Source organism: Periophthalmus magnuspinnatus, chromosome 23 (genome assembly GCF_009829125.3).
Source record: "Periophthalmus magnuspinnatus isolate fPerMag1 chromosome 23, fPerMag1.2.pri, whole genome shotgun sequence".
In the NCBI taxonomy this organism is placed as follows: domain Eukaryota; kingdom Metazoa; phylum Chordata; class Actinopteri; order Gobiiformes; family Gobiidae; genus Periophthalmus; species Periophthalmus magnuspinnatus.
Genome location: NC_047148.1, coordinates 19,616,323 through 19,640,234, shown reverse-complemented (window position 1 = coordinate 19,640,234; position 23,912 = coordinate 19,616,323). Strand labels below are relative to the sequence as shown.

At 39.0% G+C, this 23,912-nt stretch overlaps 1 protein-coding gene across 5 annotated transcripts in view; it reads right to left on the bottom strand.

Annotated features, from left to right (window-relative positions):
• Nucleotides 1–851: 851 nt before the first annotated feature.
• garnl3 (GTPase activating Rap/RanGAP domain like 3) overlaps nt 852–23,912 on the bottom strand; it is a 37,239-nt gene continuing 14,178 nt past the window's right edge. The window contains exons 3-31 of one of the 5 annotated variants that reach the window (XM_033989909.2): nt 18,485–18,559; nt 18,164–18,263; nt 17,279–17,397; nt 16,788–16,852; nt 16,548–16,611; nt 16,374–16,400; nt 15,779–15,854; nt 15,589–15,687; nt 15,413–15,516; nt 13,275–13,383; nt 13,128–13,173; nt 12,922–13,028; nt 12,643–12,758; nt 12,218–12,340; nt 11,214–11,288; nt 10,984–11,098; nt 10,811–10,837; nt 10,632–10,736; nt 9,705–9,821; nt 9,174–9,340; nt 8,639–8,797; nt 8,178–8,244; nt 7,694–7,801; nt 7,151–7,269; nt 6,174–6,309; nt 4,965–5,024; nt 3,413–3,631; nt 2,852–2,963; nt 852–2,774 (exon numbers count right to left, since the gene is read on the bottom strand). In XM_033989909.2, the coding sequence (XP_033845800.1) occupies nt 2,609–2,774; nt 2,852–2,963; nt 3,413–3,631; nt 4,965–5,024; nt 6,174–6,309; nt 7,151–7,269; nt 7,694–7,801; nt 8,178–8,244; nt 8,639–8,797; nt 9,174–9,340; nt 9,705–9,821; nt 10,632–10,736; nt 10,811–10,837; nt 10,984–11,098; nt 11,214–11,288; nt 12,218–12,340; nt 12,643–12,758; nt 12,922–13,028; nt 13,128–13,173; nt 13,275–13,383; nt 15,413–15,516; nt 15,589–15,687; nt 15,779–15,854; nt 16,374–16,400; nt 16,548–16,611; nt 16,788–16,852; nt 17,279–17,397; nt 18,164–18,263; nt 18,485–18,559 (2,982 nt within the window). In that variant the 3' untranslated portion in view covers nt 852–2,608. The remainder of the gene's footprint in view (nt 2,775–2,851; nt 2,964–3,412; nt 3,632–4,964; nt 5,025–6,173; nt 6,310–7,150; nt 7,270–7,693; nt 7,802–8,177; nt 8,245–8,638; nt 8,798–9,173; nt 9,341–9,704; nt 9,822–10,631; nt 10,737–10,810; nt 10,838–10,983; nt 11,099–11,213; nt 11,289–12,217; nt 12,341–12,642; nt 12,759–12,921; nt 13,029–13,127; nt 13,174–13,274; nt 13,384–15,412; nt 15,517–15,588; nt 15,688–15,778; nt 15,855–16,373; nt 16,401–16,547; nt 16,612–16,787; nt 16,853–17,278; nt 17,398–18,163; nt 18,264–18,484; nt 18,560–23,912) is intronic. The other 4 variants (XM_033989910.2, XM_033989911.2, XM_033989913.2 and 1 more) reach the window with 4 other exon arrangements.

The following is a 23,912-nucleotide window of genomic DNA, read 5'->3' as shown; positions in this document are numbered from 1 at the left end:
CGTGCCTATAGCTCCAGGCCACAAGAACAGTCTGGTACCTCCCCCACTTTCCTCATCTGGACACTCACTTTCTGTCATTTCATTGATGCCATAAACGTTTTGACAGCTGCTCTCTAAGATTTACTCAGGACTGCCACAAATGAATTTTTTTTCTTTTTCAAATAAAGATGTTTGTCTTAAAGAGCTTCTGTTCAGGGTCCAGGGCGTATATCCTCTCAAATATTATCTTCGACTGATCATTTTTTCCCATCTGAAAATGGTTAATGAGGCTATTATTTTCAGTTGACTTCATATATGCACTCTGCCATAATATTGAGTTTTCTTGATTTGAACATATCCTCAATGATGACACAATTGTGAAAGAATTGAGAAATGTCTTTTTTTGCACATGTTTTATACTTTGATCCACAGGGGAAATTGCTTAAAAACGGGACATGGCTTTAGAAGTGCCAACTCACCACTTTCACTCAGGCTATTGGCTCTGGAGATGACCTCATTGTCACGTGTGTGAAAACAGATCCTCATCAAACCAGTGAAATACTTGAAATACATGGCATCACTTTAAATTTCAACTTGGGCATTTCCCAGAAAAAAATCTTTAAATGTTTCAAAGGAAACCCCCAATTGACATGACCTGATGTGATCTACGTGTCAGGACAAGTGATGCACACACACATTTATACACACACACAGACACACACACAAAGTCACACACGCAGACACAGACACAGATACATGACAAACACACACACACACCATGTGTCAGTTGAATAACAAACACAATGCTTTTGTCTGTTTCTCAATTATTAGGATCCTTGAGATAAAATAACATCATGGATAACACAATAATGATCTGTTCAAATTCCATAAATATTTATTACATATCAATAAACAGAACTGACTATTTCACAGCAGTGGTCTACAGCACTTTTTAAAGTAATTGCTCAAATCATAATCATCATATTAATAATACTATAGATTCAGTTTAATTTGAGGCCACATTTGATACATAAACATTTACAAGTAGAACTTGGCATAAAAACGATGGCAAATACAATATTTTAAGACACTTGGTGTTTTTTTGTTTTGTTTTGTTTTGTTATTTTTGTAGTTTTTCTTTTTTAATATCACAGAGGGATCAGCAACAATCCAAACAGCAAATATGGACCAGAATACAAAATAAAAAGACAAAGATAATTTGTAAAAAGGGGAGGTAGAAATAAGGAGCATTTTACAAAAATACAGATGTTGTATTACATGAGTGACAAAAGAGAGTGGTACAGTAACAGAGGATGTAGAAATGAATAAACCATTGTGGTTGTTGGGGCAGATCGAAAGTCCCCACACGGGGGCGCCCTTACACCAGTACACCAGCATTTAGGCCTTTCTGGTAAATATAATGTGAATTTATTATGATACATTTTGTGTAACAGTATAAAGCTGTTGGGAAGTCTGCCTTGGATGTTGTGTGTTTGCTCATTTACTGTTAAACAGTTCATTATTAACCTTGATTACACTGAGCCTCTGACCCTATGGCTCTGTCATCAACCCAAGAGAGATGATGACCCTTTACACTGGATCATGTCCAACCTCACCAGACATGAACACTAGTGTGGTTTTATGATCAGTCTGTTATAGACCTGCATTTACATGGAATATGGAGACGCTGCTGGGATTTCATTACATTACTACACCTGATGTAGGTTCTATTGTCTCTTTGATCTTTTCATGGCATCAAAATCCGACTGCCTTTAAGGTTGTTAATAAGTGTTCAAAATTATTTTCTCCCTCAAAATTTTAAACACTCATTCAGGTTAATTTCTGTCAAGTCACATTGTGGATTTTGTGTTACATTGTTCCGTGTAGGTCATTAATTTCTCAAAGGGGGAGCACTGTCACCTGTGTAGATCCTGTTTCATAAACATGTCAATTTTGTAGAAACCTCCAGCATTCATTGTTGTTTATTATTATTGCACTTGGTTAAAGTGAAGGTGTTCAGTTTGCATATAGTTATTTAATATGTGGGCCAACTAATGTTGTCTACAGTCATAGCCGCTACAGCCAGACAGGAGGATGGGGGAAGACTGCCTCCACCTCTGTCTGCAAGAATACTCTGATAAAGAAAAATAAACTCTTAATAGTGAACCAGAACACATATGTGAATCATTTTCATATAATAAAATGCGATACTATATCTATACATATGCATTACAAGTGTGACAAACATACCCATCATTGTGTACAAACATATCCATATAGAACAGCTCAAATTATCACAAAATGCAAGCTATTGTGGGCTGGACCAGGGGAGGACTGTTATTGTGAGTTTAGTCATTTTGTGTGGTGAAAGTATCTGGTTTAGGTGTTTAACGTTTTAACAAGGCAGTCGACGAGGTCTGATTAAACCACATAACTCATAGATACCCAACACACCTGAGGGTTGACTCTAACACACAACCAATTGCATTCATTTGGTCAGACAAAAAACAAAATGGGCCAAATACCACAACACAAATAAAAAACAAAATTACAAACAAAAGTAAAGCGACAAATAAACCATAGTGACAGTATAAGGGCAGGTAGACAGAAGTGCACACTGGGATTGTCTTCACTTTAGGTCCAGGACGTCCTCCTCAAAAGGCGTTGTGAGGCCAAATGCACTGGCCAAGGATGGGCTGTCCTCCTGCAGCACGGCCCTCTCTGCCTCTGCATCGGAGCTGGAGGATAACTGCCTCTGTAAGTCCACTTCAAATTCACCGGACTCTGAATGTATCCTGAACAATAAGTGGTCTAAGATTACACCTACAAGTAACACAGAGTTAATGACTTTATATATAGTGATTTTATTCACCTGTCGCTATTTGTTGATGTCAGAGCTCTGGCTTTGGGCTCTTCCTCTGTGTTCTTTTTGCTCATTTTCCTCTGTTTGCTGTCAGATTTTCCACTTGGTTCTTCTGTTAAACCTTATTAGAAACAGAATCATTATTTATTTATTTTAAAGGGGGAGTTATGTACACTTTGTAGTTCAAATTTCATAAACATGACCTATCTGTGTCCCAAAATGTGAGGCAAACATATTCAAATCAAATATAGCTTTGCCTTTTACTGAAAACAACTGTAATGCTGTTTTAATCCTGATTACAAAAACAATGGGCATGATGGCCAAGTTCTTGATCTGAATCATCACTAACGACCTAAACCAGCAGACAATCAGTGCTAGTGCAGCCTTTCCAGTTCAGTGAGTGAATTGGAAGTTCTGAGCTTTCACATGAGGCATGGTCTGTTCATACACTGAGAAAGAGCTAAACTTGTATGTGTCCATTTACAGGTTAAGACACTGGCAGCCCAGGTTAAGCTGTGATTTCAGTTCACACTCTGCTTTTAGTCTTTAGTCTGCACAGTACACACTTACCCAGCAGCTCCTTTCGTGTACGACTGGCTATCTCCTTGATCTCCATTCGGGACATGGACAGAGAATGTGTGGCTGAGATGAGAGGGGCGGACATGACCATAGCTGGGGCTGGTGCTGTCAGGACTTTGTTAACCAGAGGAGACTTCAGGGGTCTTTCAATGCTACGACCCACAAGGTTGGACAGAGGGATCTTAAAGATGTGTTTACACGCAGATTCACCTTAGGAACACAAATATTTACAGGTCAAGAAATACAAGAGAAATAAAGAGTAAGACTGAACAGGTAGATATTGTAAACCAAAGTATTAGCACAAATACCTTGAATACGTCAAATAACACTGATTTAAAACATCACACAGCCTTTTACAATAAAGATTCAGTTTTACACAGTCTTGGAAATGACATGTGTTTATGTGTTGGATTCGTACAAATGCCTAGAAATAAAACATGCAGCCAAGTATCAATACACATTTTATGAATGATTTGAAGTGTATTTTTTTACAAAAACATGAGCAACCTGCAAGCTGCAGTATCCAAATGGAACAACAGGGTGCAGTGTTTCACTGTATTGTAGAGAATGAGACTGATGTGAGAGCAGCTGCACAAAGAGGGTAGTTTTGTGTGAAATGTCAGCAGGTGAGAGGTGAGTAAAAAGCCATGTGGAATAATAGGGTCAGTGGTGATGTTTGCAGCTAAATCTTCACTCACAGGCTGTGACAAAAGCACAGAGGCATGCAGTTATTTGGAATATACTTAAGCCACACAGATCAATATATTCCACATGTGTCTCTGAACCAGGGGAAGTGTCCCACTGCATGACAGATGCAAGGCCAAATTGATCAGACCAGAACAATATAGCTGGCTGCAGGTGTTTTGGCACGCCACATGTCCAAGCCAGCGTGGCGTCTAGAGCCACATCAGTGAGAGCATCTTGTCCACATTAGTGATTTGATTAGATCAGCTGAACCCTCCCCACAGAGCAGATACAGCAGGTGCACAGGCAGTTAGACAATGAGATTTTTGTCAGCGCTCCCTCCCATACTTCACCCTGTGCCATGTATACAGCTCCCCTTCACCAGACTGCCGCACCAGTGTTTGGACTACCACTTTGGATTGAAGAGAGGGCTGACAAAAGTCTCCATGGCGACAGTGCAATCTGTAAATCATGCTGCGGCAGACGTGTCTTCTTCCCTCTTTACCTCCTTGTCTCCCTTGTACCCAACCCTTGTTCCTCTGTCTGACAATCAAGCATACCTTTTCTTCAACCACGCCTCTTCTGTCCCTCTGTCATTTTGAAATCCTTCCATGCAAATCCACATCATTTCCCCTACCTTTTTCTACTGATTCTGCATTAATTAGTTATGAAAAAGAGCCAGGAAAAGGGGGTTGGTGAAGACATAATGTTCACTTAACATTCAACCAACGTTCAAGTCAACATGCCGCCTCGGAGCTGATAGAGGCAATACACTGTGGGAGCACGTGCATGTTAGTTGCCCGAATTTGTAAACAAATTCATGGACTTTGCAATATTCACAGGCAAAATCCTGCAGTACCTTCAGGGTCCTTAGACATGTACAGGGATAGCTTGGTACCATAAGGAATCCGTATAGAATCTGAACCAGGAATGGAAAGAGAAGGTTATACAAAACTTGGAACACAATTTATAAGAGACAGACAAATAGGGATAGGATCAAATTTATAACAGCAGACACTGCGTCATTCTTGGCTAATTGCTACAGTGACAGCCAAAACCTTTCTCTGTATTAGCCTTAATGGGACCTGTAAATACCCACTCTCCCGGAAAACATGAAATGGACTGTTTTGATCGCGCAGTAAAAGCCACACAAGCGAAGATCTTGATTAAAAACCCAAAGCTTGTCCTCAAGTCAAGCCTCGTGATTATTTACATGATGAACGGTCAAACCTAACGACAAAGGTGTATCTTGTTAAAACATCTCCAGCAGCTGCAAATGACAATTAAGCCATTTTCTGAAGGAGATGTTTAAATTTGGCTGTGAGGTCCGTGACACTGGGGGAAGGGTGGTTAAATTAGACTAATATACAATGAAAGACAAAGGAGGAGACGAGAACTGGGGAGGGGGTCGAGGGGAAGGGACATATTGATCCTTAATCATCCCTTAAAGCTTCCTCAAAGGGCAATTCTTGTGCATCTTGAATAGGACTAAGGCAGGAGGCACGCACTGATTGGTCTGTGCCACCTGTTTCCTTTCTAAACCCGCGCAATAATCAGGCAAAAGTAACACGGTTCAAATGGCTGCTTAGCTTTCGGAATACACAGATGAATGAATACATATTTTTGCGGCTCATTTAATCGTTTAATAAATATTTTTCAAATTGGATGAACTTCACAGATGTCCTCGTGACCGTTTCTAATTACACAGACGAAAACGCACAGCTGGGGAATATTGGTTATTTTAGATTATCTGGGGACACAAACTGTTAAGCTCAAATTGCTCAGTTTTGCTGAGGTCAAAGTTATGCTGTTTTAGTGTATTTCTACTAAAAAAACACATTATATTCCCTTATGGTAATTAGAAGGAAACTGTAATTACCTGTACTTACATTTTAACTGGATACTCAATTGTTATTATTGGTATACTTCTTTCCTGTTAGCTATGGAGACACGGTGAAAAGGTCTTGCAGTGGTCCTGTCAGTACACGAGCCACTGCTTCAGCTCAACACCGTGCATTTATTTGAAGTAAAAAGCCCCGTTTAGTTTCGATGCGGTCGCAGATCTTACCATCTCCGAGCGGCGAAGGAAACGCAGGCATCTCATAGCCGGTGGGCGTCTGTGGGGAACTTTGGGAACTGGTGTCCTTTGAACTGCTGTTGGATGTGGAGCTCACCGGCGCAGATGAGACAAAATAGATGTCAGACTGTGGGTGGAAAAAACAGATCGATATGGAGAGCTGGTAAACGTATAGACGTATAGAAACCCCGGGATGTAAAAATACACACGGTAAACTAGGTCTGCGCAATTTATTTCATTCTTCTCTCGAATTATAATGTGATAAATGCGTTTAAAATGACTTCTGGATGTGTTTATGAAATGCTAATGAATATCACGAGAATTAATTTCTGGGTTTTACAGATTGATTGGAAGGAAAGATGAGTAAGCGATCTCTAAAAAACAAAATGGTCCTCGTTTATTGATATTATGGAGAGAAGGATGCATTTCTGAGTGTATTTGTTCATACCCCATATTGAAAAGCAAAGAAAATGTGTGATATTACAACTAACAACCCTAAAAATAGCCTAAATGTGTTAGTTAATGTCTATTTATTATATATTTTATCATTTTAGGCCCATATATAGAGAGGATCATTAAAAAAGGACTAATAACTGTGCAAAAAGTGTAAGGAAAGCAGGAGTTAGAGTCGGACTTGATCCTAACCCAGACCTAAACCTATTCACCGTGTGCTGGTGTCGCTATAAGTTGCAAGGCTGTAGTTTTATGCTTAAGAAAAGGCTCATGATGACACATTTTAAACTTAAAAACTATAAACTATAAAGCTTATAGAACCGTATCTATGAAAGGTAAACTAAAATTATGAAACCGACTGATCCTACTAAGAATAGATTACGGTTTCATGCTGTTGAAAGTTGTATAAAATTAGTATAACTCACACCACCTTCCAACCGGGCAGATTGAGTGTTTCGCAAGATCGAAACTCACTTTTTCAGTATTGTGTGTATGTAAAATCGGATTCTACTCACCCTCGATGCTGCGAGCTCCAGACCCGGCACCACCGCCGTGTACACCAGGTTTCCATTGACCACCAGTCGAATCTCGATGGAGTCCGTCGTAAAAGCCAAGATATATGGAAACGCACACACTGTCAAAATAATAAGTTTAGAGTTTTGTTATCACCAGGGATAAACACAAAGAATACAACTGAGAATCATATAAAAAAAACTACAAATTGGAAATTAACACATTGCCTCAAATTCACTTGCTACTATCTGATTCTTCTTCTTCTTAACTAATAATTTAATTTGTCCGTATAATTATCTTGTGTGAAACTTATGAGAGTAAAAGAAGAAGGCCCAGTGCGATTCTCCGCCGCTGCCGTCACCTCTTGAACGGTTTACAGGTTTGTGACCACTGCGGTTTCCTTTCATCACCTCTGCTCGCGTAATAACCATCACAAATGTAAATACACACACAAACAAAACACTCGGATGCTTGGGGCTACACACGGCGTTTCCATAGAGATGACTGCAGGGTGCGGTCCAATCATTGTTTCCATGGTTACATACCAATTGCATTTGGCATCTGGTTCCAGCTGAAGTGGAAGTCGGAGGTGTTTGAGTGGATCATTGGGGTGGAGCCGTTAAAAGGACACACTTTCTTGTAGTAACATATATCTGGAAAAAGAAAGATTGATTTTGTTACATGAAAACTCCAAATAAAACAATAGGTAATAAGAAATTGTTTTGTTTTATATATGAGTCTGCAGCCATAGCATAATCTAGATGCTTTTACATGGCTTATTTGTGGTTAGTTATAGTAACATATGTGATCTTTAGTCTTGGAATGAAAAAATGTATAATAGTTTCAAGTAAATAGGATAAATGCTTCTTTCTAACTCAGTGGCCTTTGGGAATACTGGTTGTCCCAGCATGATTTCTTACGGCAAAGCTCCTACCCAGAGAGAGAACACATTAAGACTAAGCTGTGACTCAAGAGACAGAAGCATGAATCAATTAACATCAGAAGGGAGCGGGGTTAAAAGGAACTCACAGTTGTAACACAACAGCAGACCTGCCTCTCCGTCTTCATACACATCAATGGCTGCTACAAAATTTACCTGTGGACAGAGGCAAAACCATTGAAGAGCGCAGCAGCGTGAGCCAAGAGGAAAATATGAACTGTTTTCATAAGAAATACTGTGAGGTCAAACGCTCTGGACGTAACAAGAATAAGCCGTTTTATTTCTTTGTAGCTTGGAAGAACTGTGATAATGAAAATAAACGGAGATATTACTAAACACAGCTGTTCATTTTGCAGTTTGCTCATTTGCATTGTTGTATCTGCTGCAAGTGTAAATGACAAGTCAAGGAACCTTCTAATCATTTTGTAAACACAGTGGCTACTATAGAAAGCTCTGGCTGGGTGGACCTTGCGTGAAAGCAAATAGAAACAGGTTTGTGTGTTTGTATGCGTGTGGTTTTGTGTGTGTGTGTGTGTGCATGTCCACTCACCCTGTTGGCATCTACATGGTGGAGCCTGTAGGCATCTCCAGTGCTCTCATTGATCAGGTCAAATTGATGTTTGTAGGCCACACAGATCATATTGTCATTTTCCCCCGTTGGCCCATCCACCAGAGCCATCACCACAGGCGGGTCGCACAGACAGATTTCCTGAAAGGGCCAAATGAGGGTAAATTAGATGGCAAAGAGCAACATGTGGGATACAATGAGGATGAAAAAGAGGGGATGCTGGGATAATGACTTAATGTGAATGAAGTACAATTACCATCGCTTGTATTATAGTAAAGTACATCTTAGGGCTGTGCAGTTAATTAAATTCAGTCAAAAGCTAATGGTTTTGGACTATTTTTGTATTGGGAATGATTAAAAGTCTGTTGTTTTTGTGCAGAAAATTACACTGACAGCCATTTTTGCGCTTCGTTTTGTTAATATTACATAAGATAAAATCAAAACGAAAATTGTGATTGCCCAAAAACCAGGAAAAACAATGTGAAATCTGGACAAAATGTTGTTATATGTGATGTACCCTTATGTACTGAAACTCCTCCACTGGTGTGTCCACTCCAGACGCCACCGCGCTAAGGCCCTCAAAGCGCGGCTGTTTGCGTGTGATGAGCAGCAGTTTGTTTCTGATGGCGGCGACTATCCTCAGCTCTGCACCGTGGTGGGTGTTGATCGAGTACAGATGACAGCCTGGGACAAAAAGGGCACAGAGTTGCGGTCAGACAGGGAACATAAAAGCGTATGGGGACAAACTGTGCCCTACCCTGGCCTCTCTCCACTGTGAGCTACGCTTCAATTAAAGGCCACTTCAACAGTAGATGCTAAAGGTTATGTGTGGAAACCGAAACCTTAAAAACTTAAATATTAAATTAACATACTGAAGCTACACTGTTAGCTCACTAGATATATTTTTTTAATAGTTGACTAATGGTAATACACCTAATTTCATGGGGAAAAACAAAAAACAAATTCACTGAGAAATGATTTTGATGTTTGCCCATAAGTGCCCTCATGCTTGTCTAGGATGTACACGCTTGTTGTACTGTTGCCATACCTTTAGTTTTCTCCAGCTTGTTCTCCCGGCTGTCACACTTGCTTCTAATGAGCTGCTTCTCCTCCAGGCCTTTCTTCAATGCACTCAGTCTGAAAACATAGAGCCGTGCGTCCTTCCCTGGGAGACAAACAAAGCAGTCGTGTTTCGATGAGGTACTCTTTATTGGGCATCTCCTCTAGGTCTTTTATTCCCTATTGCCTCCTCCCACCAACACACAATAGAATAACAATGTGCACTTCTTAAGGCATGTGCTTTCTAAAGATGTATCAAAGCCCACGCGGAGTCGTGACAAACGTTTGTGCATCACATGGCCACCATCAAAGTCAAGTCAGTGTTAGCTCATTACGTGAAGGCTAATTAATGGCTTTCCTGCTTAGATGAAAATTAGAGACCCCACAGATGGACAGACATTTTATCACTCGAACCTATCAGTATATCAGTGTATCAGCTTCAATATGACAAAATAATGTAACGCTATGTTATACAAAAGCCAGTGCGGTCGTAATGACAGATGTCTCAAAAAAGGCAACATTGAGAAAAAATAAATATGTGTGAGAAATGCAACATCATCATCATATAGTTTTCACTTTACAGTTGGACAGGCCGGATCTGTGGAGAAGATGTTTTTCAAGGTATATTTGAGCAAAGCAATAATATAAGATAAGATAAGATATGCCTTTATTAGTCCCACAGTGGGGAAATTCCAGTATTGCACCGCACAGTTCAAGAACAGCAGGAAAATGGTAACATGCAATAAAACAAGATAATATATAAGATATGTTCAAGGAGACACATAAATGATGGACCCCCTACCAAAAAACAAACATAATGCATCCTTTACACCCCACGTACTACTACAAAAACTATATTTCTGAACTCTGTCGACAATGCAACTCAATTCATAACTTTACTTTTTTTTACGTTTACCTTTGTCTGCCCTCATGATGAGCACGTCCTGAGGCTCGAGGACGTGCATCTGCTTTATCACCATCGTTCTGTCAAACACTTGTACAGGTGGCACGGCCGGTGTATCTGAGGACAAAAGACCAAAACATTACACAACTTTTCCAAAGCATCTCGTGTGAGGGTGATTGAGCACCACTCACCAGCGTTGGACAGAGCTGGATCAGTGCCTGTAACACAGACAACATCATTAGCATCATCGTGTTGGCCGCTGACCTTGATATTCTGATGAGGCCGTATTGAGTGGATGGTTACAAATGGGTGGGGGTTATTGAAGGGGGAAGAGGGGGGGGGGTATAGATTAGCCTGACCTCACCTTCCAACAGCATGACACCCGCTGTGTCTGTGGCAGCGAGCAGAGACTGGCCCCAGGAGTCCGAACACACGATTTCATAGGGAAACGTGCTGCAGAATGGTTGCGATTCCCACGGCTAGAGCCAAAATTAGATAAAATATTAGATGCATTGTAAACATCTTCACAGAGTACAGTTTCTAAAGGCCAACACATTAAAAGTTGACCATAGTACTTTGTTTAATGCTCCTTACCTCTTTTCTGCAGATGCCTGTAGTTACAAGGCTAGTGGGAGCGTCTCCTCTCACAATAGTCTTGAGTTTCAAAGCCTAAAGAGAACATATAGAATTAATTTTTAGAGTGCACCTTATGTCCATCTTTTTGACTCTATCTCTATTTATCATCATCATGAGCTTTTAAAACTCATATTACAAAGAAACTTCACTTGGCTGGTTATCAGTTTGTGAAGTGTATAAATCATCTGAATATTTTAATTATTCAACAGTAGTTTTCACGTTGTGAGGGGCTCAGTATTAATTGCCAACTAAAGTGTATTAAACAATGTCCTTGTCTATAAAAAAAGCACAAACAATGGATGAACACATTAGTCTTTGTTAGTTGCCAAAAGGCTTTTTGGCACAAATGTGTGTGAAGATGGCTCATCTTATTTAATCTACAATGTTACTTCATAAAATATTTGTTTTAAAGGTACACTATGAAACTTTTCTGTACAGGGTTGGCCACCTGCTTGTCTTCATGGAAATGTAATTGCTTTTCCTGGAATGTTCCATAGTGTTGCATATTACATACTAATACTATTTCCATGGAGACAAGCAAGTGACACCACCGGGCCAAATTACAGGTCATATCTGTCAAGCAGTGAGCTGACAGTGAGATGCATGATACTTATGCTAAATGCCGTACTGTGAAACATTCTAAGTAAAGCTTCAGTAAAGCTCCAAGTAAAATCTGTATGGAGGAAGCACGTGGCAGCTACACGACCAGAAAAGTTATGTTTATATGTGTTAATTGTGCAGAAATGTTTTAGAAACACAGTTTAACCAGTGTTAAGTTAGAGTTTACTTTTAATAAAAAAAGACTCAAAGCAGCAGAGCTTCTTTGGCACAGACTAAAATCCGGCGACTGCGAGTTGCTTTTTATTTATTAATGGAAGTTGTTTGCGTCTTTTTATAGACATTCTGCTGTGAACACTTTGTCCCCTGTCCATTAGCCTCATGGTCTATTCATGTGACTTTACCTGGCCTATCCTGACAAACTCGGCTTGTCGGGCTTCTTCCTTCTTGCGTGCGGACTTCGGGGATTCTGGGAGGACATCACTGAAGGACCGTCGGTTTAGCATGTTCTGGGGAGAGAAGGGAACCTGTGCAAACACGCCAGGTATAGCACACACCAACACGCATGACCACACACATACACACACGCAAGGGGAAAGTGCAGAAGCATGTGTTAGAAGTACAGGTAAAGAGCAGAGGAAAAGTTGTGCCGCGATGAAAAAAATATTATTCTCTAGAGTGACAAAAGAGTACGCCTTGCTGTAAAAGTCAGCATTGCAGCAGTATCCCATCAGAGTGGTGCAATACGCAGATGAAAAAAAGTGAAATGCAGCAAAACGCACACCAAAAAACACAATTTAAATAGTTAGTGGCATAACCGTGGACGTACTTTGTGCAAGTCAGGCGTGAGGTCTTGATAAAGTGACCGGATTAACATGTCAAGAGTCCGCTGACGCTTTTGGGCAAACGTTGGCGTCTCCAATGTGGCTTTCTCTCCATTGATTACTGCAAGAAATTAAACAAATAAGCACATTGTAGTCCAAAATATAGTATTTCAATCATTATAAACCACAAAAATTCCAAATAAGTATAAATAAGAAATGGACAAATGTATTTTTTATTTAAACTACATTAAGTATCAGTGTATATCGCACGTTACAGATCTTACATTTGACTAGTAAAAAGTCCCTGAATTCATGGTGATCAGTAAATACAGGTGGAGACGGGAGAGGAGGTCCAAACAACGGCACACTCTCTTCTGAGAATATCTTCAACCTGTCGCAAGAAGCAAAGATACATAAACATTGTATGAAACTAAGACAAAAACGAGAAAACTAAAACCAAAAAAAGTCCTTCTTAATAGGGAAAACTCACCTGTAACTGTCATTCTGACTATTATACCTAACTAATGCAAAAATATCTAAAAGACGAGTATAGGAAGCACAGGTGTATTCACGTTGTACACAGTGGAAATGCAGCAGTGTTGTCAGATAAACGCTTGACATAGTGTAGGTAGGATACGAGTAAAGTGTGACCGGATCATTGAAGGCTTGAAGGACGACGATGCATCATCCCCTTCCTGGAATACTATGGTAACAATGTCATTTCCAATGTGTCTCTTCCTTTCCACCTGCGAGACAAGACAAGACGGACAGGTTGAGATAAGGACGATGCTTAAGGTGATGCACGGGTTTAATGATGGAATTAAAAAGAAGTAAAATATGTTTATTTATCGGACCATATGAGATTTTTTTGTACCTCGTGAGATGAATAGTCCTTATTTTTTTCGGGGTTTTTTTATACGAAACATTCTTACATTCTTTAATTCTAGGACAGAATAGCTGATATGCATTCTCTGCTGTGAGTGCAACGCTGGAGTCTGGGTGACACACAGCAGGCCACCAGCGTCTTTCAAAGCACACTGTGTTCCTTTTTTATCCCAAGAAAAAATCCAATTATGTGTCAGACGTGCAAAGTACAGGTCCAATACAAGTGTTACAAAGTGGACCTACTCAAATTGGACGTAGGCTCTATATGTTTCTATTTAAGTGAATTTTGTCGATATGGGGAAAGAGCGATGCCACTGACTGTGCAATTATTATGTTATAACAAAGCAACACAAGATAAATTCTAGTCTAGTTTGAGGTTAACCAGATCAGCTAGATCATTAAAGACAGAAGAGACAGAAATGATGTATAAAAATGGCCTTGTGACGAGAAAAATGGTAGAAGATGATGGTCAGGTATTCACGGAGATAAGATACTTGAAGATATATATATAGTTTTTGGTAACACTTTAAAAAAACTATTTACCACCTCAATAAAGCATAACATAAAGATTTAATTCATAATGACCTCATTTCTTAAGAATGATTCGTTCTTTCTTTATCTTTATTTATACAGGGGAACCCAATGCAAGTACTCTTTCATTTTTCTGTCCAAAATACAATACAGATAAAAAACAAACAAAACAAATACCTATATAAGTCCATGTAAAACATTAAACACAGGGGCAGGTGTGTGTATAAAAGTTCGTTACTGGATTAGTAAATCGTGATCGTGGCACCGAAATATCAAATTTTCCATGAAGTGAATTCCAAAAGCCCTGATATTAAATATTCCCGTATCAATGATTAACAAGGAGGTATAGATACTTTTCATACAGTGATGTTTTCTTCTAACAGTCAGCGCTGGACAACACATTTTTCCGTATAAAAACAGTGATGGTTTCATATCCATCACCTGTAATGAAACGAAGGGCCGAGTGAAAGAGTGGAGCCAATGGATTTGAAACAGGGCGAAGTCTGAATGTAACACCTCCCCATAATCCAGTAAGAAAGGTTTTTTTCTGTAATTTAATGGGATATAATATTTGTTTCTGTAATAAAATGATTGCTTTTATTTTAAACTGTTATCATTCTGAGAGATGTATTTTAAAGAATACATTTTCGTCAAGCCAAAACCCAAGATATTATTCATTTAGTATTTAAATTTGTAGCTTGCACATCACTTCAATGTTTTTTTTTTCCTACTTAGTTTTATTTGCATTTAATGGTAATTTCAGATTTATGAGGGATTTCATTAAAATGTTGCTGCAGTTTTAAAAGCACCTGATCAGCAGAGGGAGCAGTTTCATACAAAATGTCATCATCTGCATATAAATAAATGTATGCAGCTTTATTTTAAACTGCAACCAGTGGAATTAATAAATATAGTAAAACTTAGCAGGCCCAAAATTGAGCCTTGAGGTACTCTTTTACTTAAAGTTAGAAAATTTGATTAAGCCGATCGGCAACTACTACTGGCTTCTGTTTTAATTTTGGAAACAATTACCGGTACATGTAGCATTGTTAAATCCAATATGCTTCAGGCGCTTCAAGATGATTTTATGATCTACTGAATCAAAAGCTTCAATTAAATCAATAAACAAAGCTACACAATCTTGTTTGTCATCAAGGGCTGTGAAAAAGTCATTTAAAACTTTTGTGATTGCAGTGACAGTACTTTGCCCTTTTATGAAATAACTGCTCAATTAAGTCTATTAATTTAGTAGTTACTAAGCCTGAATTGTTCTTAATAATGCATGTTGTTTTTTTTCCTTAAATGATCTGAATCTATTGACCTGCCTGTTTTTAGATAGAAAAAGCATTAAAATCCCACCTGCTGTTTGTTCTCTTTGGAGTAGGGCAACATGGTGGACACATGGAACATGAGCTCGTGGCCCTGATAGACTGTGTAGATGGACTTAATCCCTGTAGTGTCATCTGCATAAAACATACAATGCTGTGTTAGGTTACATCTATTATGTGAGTGTGGAGGTTGTGTGTGTAACTTACTCTTTGTGTCGAGCCCTCCGCGGTAACCTGCCCACCCCTGCAGCGTGATGGTGTCCCCCAGAAGGTTAAGGAACTTGTCAAAACCCTCACTCCCTTTTTCTAAAAAAGCATATTTTAAAATTGTCCATGTTTTTACATGAGAAACATGAAGGAATAAAAACAGACTGTTTATCAACACATAGTGACTTACCGTTACTAAACATCTCATCATCTGTGAGCTGTCCATCTTTGGCAAACAGGACTCCAAATTTAAAGTTGACAGAGCCCTGAAATGTATAAAAATAACAAACTTACATGTTTGTAGAATATCTTCACCACTAAGAGCTGCTTCACTCAGTTCTATTCCTTAATAGTTGCAAATACTGCAACTAGAGGTGGAGGTATAGGTCAAAAACTGATAATATCGTGATTGTGGTTTTGGAGATATGCAACATTAACATATCTGTATATCAATAATAACAAGTGTATTGTAAAAAGATCTGAATAAAAAAGGTTAGAATGTAATGCCATCTTCCACACAAGAGTATAATGTGATATATCACGTGTGTGTATATGTGATACTTGATCCTCAACAGGCAAGTTTAGCACATTTCTGATGGAGTGCCATAATATTGGCTGAAGACTCTTATTTGGGATAGTTCCAAAAATATCTTAATCACTTTACTACTACTATTATTGCTACTATTACCCCAAAGACTGGTAACTCCAGCAAACTCTAGGATTTTGTCATCTATGGCAGTTTCTGAAACTAATGTAACAATGAAGCCACAGTCACATTGACTTACCTCCTGCTCCTCCAGCACCAGCAGGTCCTGCAGGGGAAGAATACACACCAGTTATTATTTCCACTGAGGAGGCCTTTCAGCTTGGGGCTAAACACAGTACAGTAGAGGTGATAAAGGCAAGAGCAAAAAAGGTTGGTGCCATGTTTCATTACTGGAAGAGGCTGCTGCTCTCACCTTCTGAATATCGGGGTTAAGAATCTCCCGAGGGCCTCTCTCAAACCTATCCATGTTCATTGCACTGAAAAAGAAAAAACAACAGCAGTTAATAATCTGCACACAGGAGCTCGACAGGGGATTCTCCGTTCATTTATTCAAACCTAAACACATCGTTTTCCATAATACAGCATATATACATAATTCAAGACTTTACCATTTAAAAAACACATAATTTATCTCAAAAGGGTAAATTCGTACCTTAGGATAGACTTGACTGATAGTGTTTTTGTGGGGCTGTAGGGGAGGCTGATCTTTAAAGTGCCCTGAAAGACACAGTGACACAGATTATGAATTGAACAAAGAACAAACAGCATCAATTCTCCTTTAATCTGGCAGCAACAGTAAATATTTGCATGCATTAGCATACGAGAAGGTTCTATCTTTTGGATTTGTGAGTGCTAAAAATAATCAAATGGATTTTCTCTGCAATTTGACTGCAGAAACTTAATTTAAAATCATCGTGATATGTAGCAGCAAAGGACCACGATAATTAGGTTCCCGTTGGAGCCCAGGATCAAAATTAGATCACTGTCACTGTGACGCTGAGTCACCACAGTGTAAGACATAGTTACACTGCACACACTCCTTGAAGAAATGGCTACTTAACAGTAATAGCAGCTTCAGGTGTGTGACAGAGTACTATGTTATATATGACACATCGCAGGTGGCACAGCAGCAGATGGCCTCACCGTTTTCCTCCAGAGGATGGCTCTGTACTGAGGAACCCGCTGGTTGTTTTGATCTGAGAGGACCACAGACAAGAAGAAGGGATTCTTCTCTGCATCTGTGCCCACGTAGTTTTGGTGAACTAAAGAACAAATAAAAACACAGTTATTAGTCACCAATGTTTGTTTAAAACCTTTTTGAAAGTGACTGAACCTTGCATAACTGTGATGTACAGCAGCAAAGTTACACATTCATGCCTCAAGCTTCAGGGTGAAAATGGAGCCATCTAAGACACAATGCATAACAGACCACAGACAAAATATGTATTGTATTTGCTTCTTGTCCTCTTTTCAGCAACATGTAACACAAAATAGTTCTTTTTTACTGTATGTTTCACACACAGTTTTCTAATAGTTGATTTGCAGAGACCTGTAGCATACTGTATGCATGCTCATGTTTACATAAATATCCGTATGGTCGTAAAGGTTCTGTCACCTGCTGTTCAGACAGGATGAGGTCGTGTTAGAGTATTTTCTCTGAGTTCTGTATTGTGTCCAATACTACAGTGAGCCTGCCAGAGCTGTGAGACACAGATGGTTGTGCTGCAGTTTGAAGGAGCCAAGTTTCAGAGACACTGCCCTTTTTCAACTGCCCTTAACAGTTATTAAAGTCAAGTCATGAAAACTCTGATTTGTTTTAGTTTAAGATCATTTATATAACATTTACAATTTCTTATTTAATCACTCGGTCTTGATGTTTTAACTTGATTAGTTAGTTAATGCATTGGCCAAAAAGTAAAGGAATAAACTAGTTTGACGAAGAGGCAGACCACTACAGCTATTACATGAGAGCTCATGTGAGTTGAAGGATGTGAGCACTTTAAACATAAATATTAGCCTAGTACTAACCTTTACCCAGGAAGTATTTAAAGAACCATCTGGTGTGGTACTCTGGATTCTCCAGATGGACATCAGTTCGCCTCCAGGTTCCTGGAGTGTGGTCCAAGCTCTGCCATACACACCATAAAGTGCAGTGTGATCATACAAGTTAAGGACAAAATAGTAGTAAACAGCACAGTTTGAGATTTGTTCACATTTAATATAACATTGCATATTTTTCTGTGTGTTTTTATCTTTATTTTAGCAGTTCAATTCAAAAAGGGAAATAACCCATTTTGTACACGCACACGTTTATTTACTATTTCCTATATTTATCTATTGCATTTGTACCTCATCCGACGAGCCATTCTCCACCCTGAAGCGCCCTGCCCGCTGTATGGCCCCATCTGCATCGCTGGAAATCAGCTGTGAGACGCAGACAGACACAGAGTGAGATGGTTAAAATTAGTCTGTGTCTGGACATGACACTAAGCACACATCACAAATTTGTTTGATTTTGTTATCATGGGGACAAATGAGAGCAGTGGTTGAGACACTGCCTGACCCTGTCCCCTCACACATGTTTCAGTACTTATTTCATCAGTAATAATCACTCATAGCTCTAACATTATTCTCCCCGCTGCCCTCTCTGCATAAAAAAAGTATTTTTCTTGTTCTCGTCTGCCACCCTGTACTTATCAGGCCCATTATGTGGCTCTTGCTGACTCACCTCTCTCAGTAGTACTGCTCTGGTAAGAAGACGTTGTATGTGAACAGCGGCTGTTAATAAATGGATGCAGGGTACAGAATGTATCATTTGCTTCAATTTTACATATTAAACAGCTCAGTGCAGACATATGCAGTTTGTTACATATGTTCTTATCTTGACTGTGCAGATCCAAAGTCAGGAGCGAATTCTAACATTGAACTTGACAAACAAGTGAAATAATACATTTTTCTATGCTTTGGGGCCATGTAGTTATCCACTCTGTACATTCTATGTGATTGTTTTTCATATTGCCACTGTAAAGTAAAGTTGTTTATCACAATGGATGAATGTTTATGTATTTTTGAAGTTTGATCAAAATAGGAAAATGAAAGAAATACTCAAATTATCTGTAGGATTATTTCTCTTCCCTATCTTAGTGACAACATGATGAAAAAAACATGCATAAATAACCACATAAACATACATATACCAAGCACTGTTGGTATATATAACTAATGGGTCTCTATAGACTTTTTAAATTTAATGTATTCACTGTTGCCATTTTCTATAGGGGTCCTCCAACTATAAAAACTATACAGGCCTCTTTAATCTATTCCTGGCCCCCACACCCACCCAAACACTGCACCGCGTTACCAGGCAACGGCGCCCCCATCCTCTCGATGTTACTTTCCTCCTCTTTAGCCTCCTGCCTTCTGTCTTTGGCTCTGCTCTTTGACCCGAGAGCATCAGACATAAAGGGCCCCCACACCAACAGATGTATTACACTGTATGTATGTGTACAGCAGTGACTACTACTGTCTGATTAGTACTGCTACACCCCCAAGATTGATCAGTTAAGTGATCATTGTGGTTATTCGGGTCATAATATAAAAATATCTAAAAATAATAATAATATTTGTGACAATTTAGCAGCAAAATTCAGACATTTCATTTCAATGTTGTCCTAAAATGTGACTCTAAACAGAAGGTGTTTTTCTGTTTATGTCATATTAACTTCACTAAATATTCTGAAATTTTCATAAAGCTGTTCACTAAACGATTCCCTTTAAGACAATGTGGATGAAAGTGAATTGAGGATTTCACTTTATTTTGGTCACATAGTCAATAAATGTGAATAATCCATAATGTATAAAGGATTTCTTTCTTGGTGCTGATAATAACAAACCCTTATTTTAGCATTATCATTTGTGTTCAAGAGGTAAGATACCAGATAAACACAGATTTAGGCTGCAGAAGGCATATTACTAAGCAACTATATTTATCTGTTGCTCATGCTGGAAGAACATATGGATGCTGTAGGGTTAGCATGTGTGGGACTGTCTCAAAATAAACTAAATGCCCACGTTTATCATAATGGGGTGACTCACTAATGGGATGAAACAACAAACAAAAAACAATATGGTTTACATAACAGTTTTGTATAACCCTAAACCTCAAATATGTAAATATATCAAAAAGCTTCTCTTTTATGATGCTTGTAAATCATGCAGCAAACAAGAATGACAGAATATACTCCAGCGACTTTGAGTGGAGCACAGAGCGACAGAGGAGGCAAGAGAGGAGGGTAGTGGGAGCCATCTTAGTTTCTTTAAAAACAAATCATAAAACACCTTTTCTACTCAAGGGAGATGACGGATGAGACTGTCAAGATATCACACTTTTACAAAGACGTTTCTACCGGGGAGAGGCGCAGTCAAATGACAAACAAAACACAGATACTACGATAAACATATGAACCATTCCAAAGATATTACCAACCCTTTATCAACATTAAAACTAATTCTTTAGGCGTTCCATCCCAGTTTTGACCAGCGTTGTTATTGTGTACCTGGGTAAGACACTTCAGATACTTCCTATGGTTCCACGAGTCAATCTTAAATCAGTAGTAGCGTCTGGGGAGTAAATAAATTATGCACCGATGCGAGGTACTTAATAGTAATTATAAGTCTACACTGGAATGGATGGTATGTTTAAAACCAACTAAATGAAACCGGTGTGTTCATGCGTGTACTTAATTAATACCTGTGTGAATGCTGATAGATTATAAACTTGTATTATCACTTTAATTCAGAAATGGCTAATAATACATAGTGCTCACCTGTTCAGATTGTCCTACCTCTTGTAACCAATCACACATCTTTTATCAATCAGTTTTCTGTCATGTTTTATTGTATTTGTATGTTTTTTTATCTAATTTTTATCTTGTTCAGTGTCCTTGAGTGTTTTGAAAGGAGCTTATAAATAAAATGCATTATTATTATTATTATTAGTGCAAAAAAAGGCAGATAGAAAGTAGAAAAATCATTGCTTGGGCGGAGCTGTCAGGACACACTGCGGAGCGTTCAGAGGTAAATGTCTCAGGTCACAGTAAGGCATTTGATGACTCACAGGCCTACACTACCGCATGACGCAAGCGATCACCGTTCTGTCTGCATACAACTCAACTCATCCATAGCGTTAAGACTCATGTGTGCGCAGTAACAATAACGATCTGCTGCACGTCCATGCTGCATGAAGACATAAATCAAAGATAAACAACATCTCCAAGAGCTTGTTGGCAACGAAGCACCTGATTAACATTGAAGTGGTCTGTAGCAAGGCTAAATCCAGCGACACATCGATATGCGCCTGCCTTATACCAAGACAACACCGCCACTGCCAATGACTAATCTAATGACAGCGGCAGCCATGGACACCCACCCACCCAAGCAACCGTACGTCCTGCAAATACGAGCGATGGCCAAAGTAGGAAAGGGAAAACACATCATATTATTGAGGTGTGAGTGATATTTTGTGATTTGTACTTGTGATGTTTTACTACTTACTCATTTTGATATGACTGAACGTACGTAAATGCATGGAAATTTATGGAGAAATGCAAAGTGAGGATTTCTTATCATAAAAAATGGAACAAAACCAATGGTGAGGGTAACATCAGTGAGATCTTCTTCTTCTTCTTCTTCTTCTTCTTCTTCTTCTTAGTGGGTTTAGGTAACTGAATCAATTCCAAAATATTCCGGGTCCAGATGGTGCACCATAATGAAAGCAAAATCACAACCATATGACTAAAGTGGAAGTGGTTTTAAAACAGTCTTGATCTATATCAGAAATAGCAGGCCACATGATTTTATTACCAGTATTTTGAGTTGAAAATAACATTCTTTTAATAAAATAAATCCACAAGCCAACAAAGATCATGTTTTGAGATATGAAAAGATTGAGTCTGTCTGTTGTTAATATCATTCTAACATCCAAACTTTTTACCTTTTATATTTCACTGATGTACGTCAGGTGCTGTGCTCTGTCCTTCAGTTGTTTGCTAACAGCTACGGTTCACGATAAAATTCTCAGTTTGGCCTCATTTGTTCAGCACGTCCTGGATGTGAGTAAACAGAGCTGCAGAGCTGTGGTGCTGTGAGATGTGCACATGCTGAGGGTGAGAATAAATGCAACGTGACAGCGCATTCAAAAGCCTCCGAGGCAGTGACAGTAACAGTGGTAGGCAGGTGGGAGTGAAGCCGTCTGCTGCACTATCGTCCCATCAGGCTGACAACCGGATTCACTGCAACTTACACTGTCAAGGTACAGAGATTTACCACTGCTTACTATTGTACAAACTCGATTTTGATACGGAATAAGGATAAGGAAATGCCTCGACACTCAATAATAATTTTGATACCACAGTGATAATAAATCTAAGGTCTATCCATCTTAATGCTGCGATAAAATTGGGTTTAACTGGAACCTAGGTTATGGGGCAGATCATAAGCGATATCTTTAAAACACAGAGTTTAAAGCTAAGATCCTGTTTCCTCCTCCCCTCACCTGGCCTTTGTCTCACCTGTGCTCTCACATCTTCTTCTATCAAACCAAAGCTGGCACGTAAACGTAGCATAGACAGCATCTAGTGGTGATATGTGAGAATACAACAAGGGCCAGTCGAATTACAGATGGAAGTTTACATACACCATATAAAAAGACACATGCTTTTTTTCTCACTGTCTGACATGAAATCAGACTAAACTTTTCCAGTTTTAGGTCAATTAGGATTACCAAAATTATTTCTATTTGCAAAACGCCAGAAGTGCCAGAAATGCCAGAGATTTTTTCAACAAATTTTCCTTAATCTTACTTTCTTCTTTATATACAATAAGATTACTTTGCCTTTAATTAATCTGTGAAAACCCTGATGATGTCATGTCTTTGGAAGCTTCTGATGACATTTATTGACAACATTTAAGATAATTATAGACACACCTGTGGCTGTATTTGAAGACACACCTGAAACACACGGCGGTGTAACATCAAGGGAAAGTCAAAAGAAATCAGCCAAGAAATCAGGAAGACAACTGTGAACTTGCACAAGTCTGGATCGTCCATGGGTGTGATTTCCAGACGCCTGAAGGTGCCACGTTCATCTGTTCAAACTATTGTACACAAGTATAAATACCAAAGGAATGTCCAGCCATCTGACCACTCAGGAAGGAGACGGATTCTGTGTCCCAGAGATGAACGTGCTTTGGTCCAAAACGTGCATATCAACCCAAGAGGCAAAAGTAAAAGACCTTGTGAAGATGCCAAAGCTGGTAAGAGTGAGTGAGAGTCATTATTCACAGTGAAACGAGGACTGTACCGACATGGGCTGAAAGGACACACTGCAGGAAGAAGACATTTCTCCAGAAGAAACATAAAAAAACAGATAACAGTTTGTAAATACACACAGGGACAAAGACCTTAATTTTTTGCAGACATGTACTGAGGTCTGATGAAACTAAAATTGTACCTTTGAACGGTCATAATGAGCATCGTTACGTTTGGAGGAAAAAGGGGGGAAGTTTGTAAACCTGAGAACACCATCCAAACTGTGATTCCTGCCAACTATTGTGAGAAGCTTGTGGAAGGACATTCAATCCAAGTCAGTTTAAGTTTAAAGGCAATGGTACCAAATAATAATGAAAAGCATGTGAAGAAAGTCATGAAAACTAAAAAAAAAAAAATCCTTCTCTCATTATTCTGGCATTTAGCAAATAGAAATAATTTTGTTAATCC